Raw genomic sequence first — 13,137 nt, forward strand, 5'->3', positions numbered from 1 at the left:
AAAGTACCCTAAGGAGAATTGACTTCAGAAATTCCCCTCATGATGAAGCTGTACCACAATGCTGAGAGAAGTCACTAAAAATCCAGAAAATGTATATTTGAGGATGGTGCGGCCTTTAGGATGGGACCACACACCTGATCTCTTCCAGAGGCTGGCGTAAGGAAAATGGAGCAGCATTCAACACAGAAGTGTCGGGTTTAAAAATGCACTAAGCGCCAATGCAGACACAGAACTGACTTCAAATTCCCCTCTCGATAATCCCCCCTACGGCATCTCATGAAACCTGTTCTCAAAATTTTTGAGACTTTTCATCTAACCAAAACAGCACAAGTATTATCCAGGACGACACGGATTATCCCCGTCTAGGGGAACAATTCAGATGTACGGTTACTACCCTTACAGTAGACAAAGTGTCATTTACATGTTAAAGTGCCTGTGTGTCAAGGCTTATATTGGGCAAACATCTCGCCCCCTCAGGGTACATGTGAATGAGCACAAATCTGATATCAAAATATTAAAGGGTTTGTCTCACCTCAGACATTGGAGACATATCGCTAGGATATGCCCCCACCGTCAGATAGGTGCAGGTCCTAAAGTGCAAAGTGAAGGAGGGCCCACCACGTATTCCTATGGGAATATGCGGAGAATCAGCTGGACAAATACTGCTGCATGGCAGTTTTAGTCCAGCCGGTTCTCAGCATACCTGCCAGGGTGCAGCCAGATCTCCAGCAATGCTGAATCCAGAAAGATGCAGCAGACTGTTCCCTGCTGGAACAGCCTGCCCGATCTCACAAATGTTAGTGTGAAACTAGCCTAAGGTGGATATCAGAATTTTTATTATGTTATATATATTTATATTTTTGTCTAATAATATTTGACACATTCCCAACAGAATTCCGGTTTCTTCTATGTATGAATTCTCTGAAGAGTAACATAATTTTATTTCATTGTAAAATATTATTTTAACATAAAACATCAAAATGTCTTCTCTCCTGGGTGAATTCTGTTATGTTGATCAAGATTTAATTTTCTGGTAAAACATTTTGCACATTCTGAACATGAATATAACTTCTTTCCTGTGTGAATTCTCTCATGTTTTAGAAGATCTGATTTACTTGTAAAACACGTTCCACATTCTGAACATGAATATGGTCTCCCTCCTGTGTGAATTCTTTCATGTCTAGCAAGATGTGACTTACGTATAAAGTGTTTCCCACATTCTGAACATGAATATGGTTTCTCTCCTGTGTGAATTCTCTTATGTTGATCAAGGCTTGATTTCTTGGTAAAACATGTCCCACATTCTGAACATGAATATGGCTTCCATCCTATGTGATTTCCCTCATGTTTTAAAAGCTCTGTTTTAAACAGGAATACAGCATCTCTCCTGCATGAATTCTCTCATGTTTTAGAAGATCCGATTTCTGTGTAAAGCATTTCCCACATTCTGAACATGAATGTGGCTTTTCTCCTGTGTGATTTCTCTTGTGTCTAGTAAGCTCTGACTGATATCTAAACATGAAAATGGCTTCTCTCCTTTGTGAACTATGTTATGTTTAACAAAAGATGATTTCTGGGTAAAACATTTCCCACATTTTGAACATGAATATGGCCTCCCTCCTGTGTGGATTCTCTCATGTCTAGCAAGATGTGACTGATTTGTAAAGCACTTCCCACAATCTGAACATGAAAATGGCTTTTCTCCTGTGTGAATTCTTTTATGTTTAACAAGAGTTGCTTTCTGGGTAAAACATTTCCCACATTCAGAACATAAATATGGCTTCTCTCCTGTGTGACTTCTCTCATGTATAACTAGACTTGATTTACTTATAAAACACTTCCTACATTCTGAACATGAATACGGCTTCTCTCCTGCATGAATTCTCTCATGTTTTAGATGATCTGATTTCTGTGTAAAGCATTTCCCACATTCTGAACATGAATGTGGCTTTTCTCCTGTGTGGATTGTCTCGTGTCTAGTAAGCGTTGACTGATATGTAAAGCGTTTCCCACAATGTAAACATGAAAATGGCTTTTCTCCTTTGTGAACTATGTTATGTTTAACAAGGGATGATTTCTGGGTAAAACATTTCCCACATACTGAACACAAATATGCCTTCTCTCCTGTGTGAATTCTTATATGTTGATCAAGGCTTGATTTCCTGGTAAAACATTTCACACATTCTGAACATGAATACAGCTTTCCTCCTGTGTGAATTCCCTCATGTCTAGCAAGATGTGACTGATTTGCAAAGCGTTTCCCACAATCTGAACATGAAAATGGCTTCTCTCCTGTGTGAATTCTTTTATGTTTAACAAGAGTTCCAACCTGAGAAAAACATTACCACATACTGAACAGGAAAATGGCTTTCTCCTGTGTGAATTCTTTTATGTTTAACAAGAGTTCCAACCTGAGAAAAAAATTTCCCACATACTGAACACGAATATGGCTTCTCTCCTGTGTGAATTCTTATATGTTGATCAAGGCTTGATTTCCTGGTAAAACATTTCTCACATTCTGAACATGAATATGGCTTAAATATCTCTCCTCTGTGACTTCTTTCATGTTTGAAAAGCAATGTTTTATCTGCAAAACATTTCCCACATTCTGAACATGAATACGGCCTCCCTCCTGTGTGGATTCTCTCATGTCTAGCAAGATGTGATTGATTTGTAAAGCACTTCCCACAATATGAACATGAAAATGGCTTCTCTCCTGTGTGAATTCTTATATGTTTAACAAGAGTTGCTTTCTGGGTAAAACATTTCCCACATTCAGAACATAAATATGGCTTCTCTCCTGTGTGACTTCTCTCATGTATAACTAGACTTGATTTACTTATAAAACACTTCCTACATTCTGAACATGAATATGGCTTCTCTCTTCTGTGACTTTTCTCATGGTTTATAAGAGATGATTTATTCACAAAGAATTTCCCACATTCTGAACATGAATATGACTTCTTTCCTTTGTGAATTCTTGCAAGATTTAAAAGAACTTTATTACTAATAAATGATTTCACACATTGTGAACTCGAATTTGGCTTCTCTCCTGTGTGACTTCTTCTGTGTACAGAAAGCTCTGACCAATATGTGAACCGTTTCCCACATTCTATACATTTAAATCTTTTACTCCTTTTCCACCCGATACTTGCGGTAACAATCTGTGACTTATCAGGAGAAGGTTTCCCACGATTAGGAGGATTATATGATAGATCTGGACTTGTGTTAAGAATCTGTGATTGGTCAGGATAAGGTTCCTCATGATTAGGGGAATTATGTGATGGATCTGGACTTGTGGTAACAAGCTGTGATTGGTCAGGAGAAGGTTTCCCATGATTATGAGGATTATATGATGGATCTGCACTGTGAGGTCCTGGATGTACATTACAGGTAACGTGGTTTTCTCCTGAAGAGCGTTGCATGATATCCTGATCTTCTACTTTATAATCTAGAGATAATATGATGTTTCCTTCAGTCTTCATACCAGGATTTTCTGTTAAGATTAAAAAAGGATGTTGTGATTTGATCTTCAAACAAATTGCTATTATAAAAACTTAAGCAGCAACTTTTCCAATTTCCAATATTTATGTAATTCTCAAAACTTTTGGCCACGACTGTATATTACGATTCAACATACCATCAATCTTACTACAGATTCCGTTGCCTCAAGTCAGAGTTAGCTACTGGTCGAACCCCCCCCCCCCCCCCTTTCTTCTTTGTGGTTTTGTTACCGTTTCTTATTATTTAAAAGAACTGATTATTCAGTTGTCCAACATATTCGATTTGTGTCTTGTCAAGAAGGCGTGTATTCCATGTTTCCTGTGTTTTCATCTACTTCTTGCATGGACTCAGTTTTGCTGTATGTGATAAAACACTGTCATGTATTTCTTGATTTATTTTGGACAGACTGCTCTTTATTATTGTCACAAACAACTCAATAAAAAGAGATTTGTTAAAAAAAAAAAGGAGTTGGCAACCGTTCCAGTAGATTGTGCTTTGTAGATCCCGCATTTCCGAGGTTTCGTCACTCACTACCTCACTCACCCTGCTGCTTGTTCTGCAGTCCAGACACACTGCTCCCCCTGTGTCCTCCCGCAGTGGACCTGGCCGGTGGAGTCCGTGTCTTCCATCTTCAGTTACAGGCCGTGGCCTGCTCCTGCCAGCCCAGCCACCTTGCTCTGCCATAAGGTGCATGCGTGCACTTCCCGGCTCTTAGAGGGCCACAGTGTGCATCCTAATCTTCACAATGGCTGGTGTAGCTGGAGTACTTTAGGCACCTTCCCATATGGGAGGGTGCATGGTCAATACGTTTCTGTAGCTTGCTAAGTTCATTGCTAGGTGCGCTGTTCCATTTGTCTGTCCGTGTACTGACCTCTTCCCAATTCCTGCCTCACTTCCAATTTCTCCACTGCCTGACCTGTGCCTAATCACCATAGTGACCCCCTGCTGCCTGCCCTCAGACCTGTTTCATGTATTCACACAAACTATGCCTGCCCTGACCTCAGCCTGTTACTGACTATGAGTTTTGCCTGATCCCTCGGTGCCCTGCATTAGTGTCTCTGATCTCTGTGGGTCAAATATCAACCACACTGGGACTACTCCAGGAGGTGGCAGCCTGGTGGCTCCCCTGCAGCGAATTCCAGATCCCTGTACAGGGAATAAAGCGTGAATCCCAGGGGACTGCCAGGAAAACACCCTTAAGTTTAGACCAAAGGCAAAACAATTGGTTGAAACAGTGGTTCCACGCCCAATGAATGTAACAAGGTGACATGTCCAGTTTTCTATTGACCATTCCAATATTGCCTTCCTGTTGTTCCTTCTATCTGGAGAGGCAGTAGCCTGGGCCACTCTTCTTTGGGAACAGGATGACCCACTGACTTATAATCCTTGAGACTTTCTTTTTACTTTCTGTAAGGTCTTTGAAAAACCTGGTTGGACAGCTTCTGCTGACTTCTACTTTACTGTGACTATGCTGGGGCACACTTACTGTAGGACAATAAGCAATACAGTTCTGTACCCCCACCTCGGAGATGTTCTGGAACTATAAGACCCAGGTGGCTGCCTTTAGGGAGGGTGTCTCAGGGCGTAATAAAGTCCAATTGGCAGGTTGGAATGTACCTGCAACCCTGGATGATCTGATATCCCAGTTATGGTAATCTTATGTTTAGGAAGCACCTCAGGAAGACAGCAGAGAGGAGAACTTCCAAACTGGCACCCACATTCCAGAAGCCCCTGCTTCCTTCGACTCCTTCCCAGGAGTCCATGCAGTTTGACAGAACCAGGCTGTCAGAGGAATAGCCCCAGCACAGGCACAATAACAATTTGTACATGTACTGCAGGGGCAGAGGCCACTATGTGAAGGACTTCAGTGCCCAGGGCCGGTTGGAGAGATTATCCTGGGCAAGATAACCGTCTCTACAAAGTTATCTGTTCCTGTGACTTTGTCATATCATAATGTCTGGTTTACTGACCAGACCTTGAAGGATTTCAGTTTCGGCAGGTCACTTCCTACATCAGGCCTTGGTTACCCAATATAGTATATATGTACCGCGCATAGTCACAGAACTCTTTAGTGTCTGTCAACGAAGTTCCTCTATTGGACAGCATATAGTATACAAGGCCCATGACCCTTCAGGTGGGATTTCTTCACTCTGAGAAGATCCGATTCTATATTCTTTCTGAATCTATCGGCACCGGTGCTTTCGAAGAAATGTTTTCAATCATCGAAGACGAGAGGGCTGGAAGGTACTGCTACAGCAGCTTGCTTCACCGGCTCTGTTGACCAGATGATGACCCGCTGGCCCCTCTCTCCTTCTTTCTGGAGGCTGGCCGGCACAGCAGCTCTATCTTTCCATGCAGGCCCCTTCTTTCCAGCTAGGCCTCTCTCTCTCTACATGTAGGCCATGTGCACTCCCTCCACCTCTCAAATTTCCAGAGCATGCCCCCCCCCTATTCCTCCCCTGCCAATGGCTGGCTACCCCGGGGTACTTAGGCTGCCTAAGCAATAGATTCTAGTCTGCTTGTGTCCTGCAAAGGTGTGCTATTATACATTTGTCTATCTGTGTACTAGGGATCGACCGATTATCGGTTTGGCCGATATTATCGGCCGATATTGAGGATTTTGAACGTTATCGGTATCGGCATCTATTTTGCAGATATACCGATAACGTATTGGGAACACAGAACGCGCTGCTCTCAGCGCTCTCTGTGTTCCCTCCGCAGCACAGGGGAGAAGGAAGCAGTGTCTCCTCCCCCTGTGCTGCTGCTGCCGCCAATGACAGAAGAGAAGACAAGAGGAGGGGAGGGGCTGTGGCCGCTGCGCCACCAATGAAGATAAGCCTTTCATTCATTCATATACAGGAGGCGGGAGCTGGCTGCAGAATCACATAGCCGGCTCCCGACCTCTATGAGCGGTAGCTGGAATCCGCGGTAGTTAACTCCTCAGGTGCCGCGGATCGCAGCTACCGCTCATAGAGGTCGGGAGCCGGCTATGTGATTCTGCAGCCAGCTCCCGCCTCCTATATATGAATGAATGAAAGGCTTATCTTCATTGGTGGCGCAGTGCGCCCGACCCAAGCCCCCCAGTATTAATCATTGGTGGCGCAGTGCGCCCCCCACACCAATCCCGGCCAATAGTAAAAACATTGGTGGCGCAGTGCGCCCCCCCACCCAGTATTACTCATTGGTGGCAGTGGCCACAGGATCCCCTCTCCCCTCCTCCTCCGATCGAAGCACCAGCAGTGTAAGCCTGGGGCTCCGATCGGTTACCATGGCAGCCAGGACGCTATTGAAGCCCTGGCTGCCATGGTAAGCTCCATGCTGCTGTGTGCACAAAGCACAGAGCAGCAGGGACAGTGTGAGCTCCTATTCACCCTGATAGAGATCTATCAGGGTGAATTGGACAAGGGTTCTAGTCCCTAAGGGGGCTAGAAGTTAGTAAAAAAAAAAACACAAAAATATTAAGTATAAATGAAAAAGATTTATAAAAAAAATACACATTAACAATAAACAAAAAAATACACATTAACAATAAACATATAAATTTTCAGCAGATTTGTGTAGGAATTTTATTTTTTTCTCAAAAATGAAAATTCCCAGAATATCGGTATAAATTATCGGCTATCGGCCTGAAAGTTCACAAATTATCGGTATCGGCCCTAAAAAATCAATATCGGTCGATCCCTACTGTGTACCAACTTCTGCCTTTTTCCTGGATTTGACCCTTTACTGCCTGATCTGACCTCTGCCTGATCTTCATTCTAGATCTGAGCTGCCTGCCCTGACCTCAGCCTACCCTGAACTGCGCCTGCTCACATTGTACACCACACCAGTGTCTCTTGATGCCCGTGGGTTAACCGCAGTAGTAGTGGCCTGTACAGGGGATAAAGGGTCAATAATACCAGGGAAGTCACTTACTACCTTAGGAGTAGCCCTAAGCCTAGTTCAAGCGGCCCAGCGGATCCACATACGGATACCTCTCACACGTACACCTGCACACATCTGGGTTATGTGACCTCTATTTTCTCCAAAAAGAGGAAGAGCAGAAACAAAGGAGACTTCATGCTAACAGTGAAATTCAGAAACCACTGATGATGGTGGGGACCTGGAATGGTCCTGCTGTAGATCTCACATCGTGTGCTTTAATTAAAGAGATCTATAAAAACTAATATCGGGGTTCACCATGTTCTTGAACAAAATATTGAAAATCAATTAAAGTGCCCCCTTCTGCAAACTCTCCAAAAATCAACATGGCAAATATATACACTGAAGACGCCCCACCCCCTCCTTATAACACACAGACGCGCTCCTACTCCATATATAACACACAGACGCGCTCCTCCTCCTTATACACACACCTCCTCCTCCTTATAACACACACCTCCCTCCTCCTTCACACAGACGCGCTCCTCCTCCTTATAACACACAGACGCGCTCCTCCTCCTATAACACACAGACGCTCCTCCTCCTCCTTATAACACACAGACGCGCTCCTCCTCCTTATAACACACAGACGCGCTCCTCCTCCTCCTTATAACACACAGACGCGCTCCCCTCCTTATAACACACAGACGCGCTCCTCCTCCATAACACACAGACGCGCTCCTCCTCCTTATAACACACAGACGCGCTCCTCCTTATAACACACAGACGCGCTCCTCCTCCTTATAACACAGACGCGCTCCTCCTCCTTATAACACACAGACGCGCTCCTCCTCCATATATAACACACAGACGCGCTCCTCCTCCTTATAACACACAGACGCGCTCCTCCTCCATATATAACACACAGACGCTCCTCCTCCTTATAACACAGACGCGCTCCTCCTCCTTATAACACACAGACCGCTCCTCCTCCTATAAACACAAACGCGCTCCTCCTCCTTATAACATACAGACGCGCTCCTCCTCCTTATAACACAGACGCGCTCCTCCTCCTTATAAACACAAAGACGCGCTCCTCCTCCTTATAACATACAGACGCTCCTCCTCCGTATAGAACACAGACGCCTCCTCCTCCTTATAAACACACAGACGCGCTCCACCTCCTCCATAACATACAGACGCGCTCCTCCTCCTTATATAACAAAGGTTTAAAAGTAATATCAGAAGTATTACTTTACTGAGAGAGTGGTGATGCATGGAATAGCCTTCCTGCAGAAGTGTAGCTGCAAATACAGTGGAGGAGTTTAAGCATGCATGGGATAGGCATAAGGCTATCCTCATAATAAGATAGGGCCAGGGCTATCCATAGTATTTAGTATATTGGGCAGACTAGATGGGCCAAATGGTTCTTGCTGCCGACACATTCTATGTTTCTATGTAACAAAGACGCGCTCCTCCTCCTTATAACATACAGACGCGCTCCTCCTCCATATATAACACACAGACGCGCTCCTCCTCCTCCTTATAACATACAGACGCTCCTCCTCCTTATAACACACAGACGCACTCCTCCTCCTCCTTATAACATACAGACGCGCTCCTCCTCCTTATAACACACAGACGCGCTCCTCCTTCTATAACACACAGACGCGCTCCTCCTCCTATAACCCACAGACGCGCTCTCCTCCTCCTTATAACCACCAGACGCGCTCCTCCTCCTATAACACACAGACGCGCTCTCTCCTCCTCCTTATAACACACAGACGCGCTCCTCCTTATAACACACAGACGCGCCTCCTCCTCCTCCTTAAAACACACGAGACCGCTCTCCTCTCCTATAACACAGACGCGCTCCTCCTCTTATAACACACAGACGCGCTCCTCCTCCATATAACACACAGACGCGCTCCTCCTCCTTATAACACACAGACGCGCTCCTCCTCCTTATAACACACAGACGCGCTCTCCTCCTTATAACACACAGACGCGCTCCTCCTCCTTATAAACAGGGCTAAAACAGACGCGGCTCCTCCTCCTTATAACACACAGACGCGCTCCTCCTCCTTATACACACAGACGCGCTCCTCTCCTTATAACACACAGACGCGCTCCTCTCTTATAACACACAGACGCGCTCCTCCTCCTTATAACACACAGACGCGCTCCTCCTCCTTATAACACACAGACGCGCTCCTCCTCCTTATAACACACAGACGCTCTCCTCCTCCTTATAACACACAGACGCGCTCCTCCTCCTCCTTATAACATACAGACGCGCTCCTCCTCCTTATAACACACAGACGCGCTCCTCCTCCTCCTTATAACACACAGACGCGCTCCTCCTCCTCCTTATAACACACAGACGCGCTCGTCCTCCTTATAACATACAGACGCGCTCCTCCTCCTCCATATAACATACAGACGCGCTCCTCCTCCTCCTTATAACACACAGATGCGCTCCTCCTCCTCTTCCTTATAACACACAGACGCGCTCCTCCTCCTTATAACACACAGACGCGCTCCTACTCCTTATAACACACAGACGCGCTCCTCCTCCTTATAACACACAGACGCGCTCCTCCTCCTTATAACCCACAGACGCGCTCCTCCTCCTTATAACCCACAGACGCGGTCCTCCTCCTCCTTATAACATACAGACGCGCTCCTCCTCCTAATAACCCACAGACGCGCTCCTCCTCCTTATAACACACAGACGCGCTCCTCCTCCTTATAACATACAGACGCGCTCCATCATAAGTGCACTACAGAATTATTCCTGTAATGTAACATAAGAAATCCCCATTCATCTCATTCACAGGGATCTGCATTTTATATTCTACAGCATCAATGATATATTTCTACAGATATCTTTGCATTTCCTGCACATAACACAGGGGTCACTGCCCGGAGTGCTCCTTTACTGCAGCTCTAAGGTGGAGCCTCACCTGAAGAAACCTCCCAATTCCCTTCCTCCATTCATGATTCCATACCTGTGGTCACATGGACTGGAATGTCCTCCTCCACCTCACTCTTAGACGGGGGATCGCCCATCATCCGCTCTTCTTCATCCTCCACTTTAATATCAGTCACATCTTCCCCCTGATTTGTCATCTGTAACAATTCAGGACAATACAGCAGACAGGTGGGAAATCTAACAGATCCACATAAGAGACCCCCACCATCTATGACCCCTCTATGACTGCAGGACCCCCTATATAGATGTGTATAGGGCTCAGCTCCATCTACCTGATGGTTCTCTGGGAGCTTCTCCTCTGGACAGTCCTGGGAATACAGAGGACGGGGACATCTCTCGGGGGGATTTCCTTCTATGAGTCCATCTGTAGGAAACACACAGGGACAGGAGAGATTATTACATGTGATGATGAGATGATGGGAGTAGTATCCAGTTGACCCATGACAGCCCCCCCCTCCTTACCCTGCTGATCGCCCCATAAATCCGTCTCCTCTTCTGCTTCATCTTTAACCTCAGCCTTAATATCCATCAGATTTTCATCCTAAAGAAGAGAAATATAAAATGATCTTTGGTTCAGTCCCTTTCTGGTCAGATTCTGGGGAGACTTCAGCTCCATCTACCTGATGGTTCTCTGGGAGCTTCTCCTCTGGACAGTCCTGGGAATACAGAGGACGGGGACATCTCTCGGGGGGACTTCTCCTCCCGGAGTCAGAACCTATAGAAGATAACACACAGACTGAATACAATACTGAGCGCCACAAACAGGAGGAGGAACTCTGCTGTCAGCGCCATCTTTGTAAATCTTCTTGTGGATCCTGAACTACATCAGAGGAACCTGCGGGTGGATTAGGGTGGAGTTCACCCCCGCTGCCCTCTGAGCGGTCACATGCAGTACACGGACACGTCTCCTCGGTGGTGGTCACATGCAGTACACGGACACGTCTCCTCGGTGGTGGTCACATGCAGTACGCGGACACGTCTCCTCGGTGGTGGTCACATGCAGTACACGGACACGTCTCCTCAGTGGTGGTCACATGCAGTACACGGACACGTCTCCTCGGTGGTGGTCACATGCAGTACACGGACACGTCTCCTCGGTGGTGGTCACATGCAGTACACGGACACGTCTCCTCGGTGGTGGTCACATGCAGTACACGGACACGTCTCCTCGGTGGCGGTCACATGCAGTACACGGACACGTCTCCTCGGTGGCGGTCACATGCAGTACACGGACACGTCTCCTCGGTGGCGGTCACATGCAGTACACGGACACGTCTCCTCGGTGGCGGTCACATGCAGTACACGGACACGTCTCCTCGGTGGCGGTCACATGCAGTACACGGACACGTCTCCTCTGTGGCGGTCACATGCAGTACACGGACACGTCTCCTCAGTGGCGGTCACATGCAGTACACGGACACGTCTCCTCAGTGGCGGTCACATGCAGTACACGGACACGTCTCCTCAGTGGCGGTCACATGCAGTACACGGACACGTCTCCTCAGTGGCGGTCACATGCAGTACACGGACACGTCTCCTCAGTGGCGGTCACATGCAGTACAAGGACACGTCTCCTCAGTGGCGGTCACATGCAGTACACGGACACGTCTCCTCAGTGGCGGTCACATGCAGTACACGGACACGTCTCCTCAGTGGCGGTCACATGCAGTACACGGAGACGTCTCCTCAGTGGCGGTCACATGCAGTACACGGACACGTCTCCTCAGTGGCGGTCACATGCAGTACATGGACACGTCTCCTCAGTGGCGGTCACATGCAGTACAAGGACACGTCTCCTCAGTGGCGGTCACATGCAGTACACGGACACGTCTCCTCAGTGGTGGTCACATGCAGTACACGGACACGTCTTCTCAGTGGCGGTCACATGCAGTACACGGACACGTCTCCTCAGTGGCGGTCACATGCAGTACACGGACACGTCTCCTCAGTGGCGGTCACATGCAGTACACGGAGACGTCTCCTCAGTGGCGGTCACATGCAGTACACGGACACGTCTCCTCAGTGGCGGTCACATGCAGTACACGGACACGTCTCCTCAGTGGCGGTCACATGCAGTACAAGGACACGTCTCCTCAGTGGCGGTCACATGCAGTACACGGACACGTCTCCTCAGTGGCGGTCACATGCAGTACACGGACACGTCTCCTCAGTGGCGGTCACATGCAGTACACGGACACGTCTCCTCAGTGGCGGTCACATGCAGTACACGGACACGTCTCCTCAGTGGCGGTCACATGCAGTACATGGACACGTCTCCTCAGTGGCGGTCACATGCAGTACAAGGACACGTCTCCTCAGTGGCGGTCACATGCAGTACACGGACACGTCTTCTCAGTGGCGGTCACATGCAGTACAAGGACACGTCTCCTCAGTGGCGGTCACATGCAGTACACGGACACGTCTTCTCAGTGGCGGTCACATGCAGTACACGGACACGTCTCCTCAGTGGCGGTCACATGCAGTACACGGACACGTCTCCTCAGTGGCGGTCACATGCAGTACACGGACATGTCTCCTCAGTGGCGGTCACATGCAGTACACGGACATGTCTCCTCAGTGGCGGTCACATGCAGTACACGGACATGTCTCCTCAGTGGCGGTCACATGCAGTACACGGAGACGTCTCCTCAGTGGCGGTCACATGCAGTACACGGACACGTCTCCTCAGTGGCGGTCACATGCAGTACACGGACACGTCTCCTCAGTGGCGGTCACATGCAGTACACGGAGACGTCTCCTCAGTGGCGGTCACATGC

At 47.4% G+C, this 13,137-nt stretch overlaps 1 protein-coding gene across 1 annotated transcript; it reads right to left on the reverse strand.

The window, feature by feature from the left end:
- Positions 1 to 1,398: 1,398 nt before the first annotated feature.
- On the reverse strand, positions 1,399 to 10,412 carry LOC120982875 (gastrula zinc finger protein XlCGF26.1-like). The gene is made up of 3 exons (XM_040413048.1): positions 10,377 to 10,412; positions 2,672 to 3,496; positions 1,399 to 2,247 (listed from the first exon to the last, which is right to left on the reverse strand). The coding sequence occupies exons 2-3, from the start codon at positions 3,483 to 3,485 to the stop codon at positions 1,409 to 1,411; spliced, it is 1,653 nt and encodes a 550-aa protein (XP_040268982.1). The 5' UTR covers positions 3,486 to 3,496; positions 10,377 to 10,412; the 3' UTR covers positions 1,399 to 1,408.
- Between the last annotated feature and the right edge of the window lie 2,725 nt (positions 10,413 to 13,137).

This window comes from Bufo bufo, assembly GCF_905171765.1.
Source record: "Bufo bufo chromosome 4 unlocalized genomic scaffold, aBufBuf1.1 SUPER_4_unloc_8, whole genome shotgun sequence".
NCBI classification, from domain to species: domain Eukaryota; kingdom Metazoa; phylum Chordata; class Amphibia; order Anura; family Bufonidae; genus Bufo; species Bufo bufo.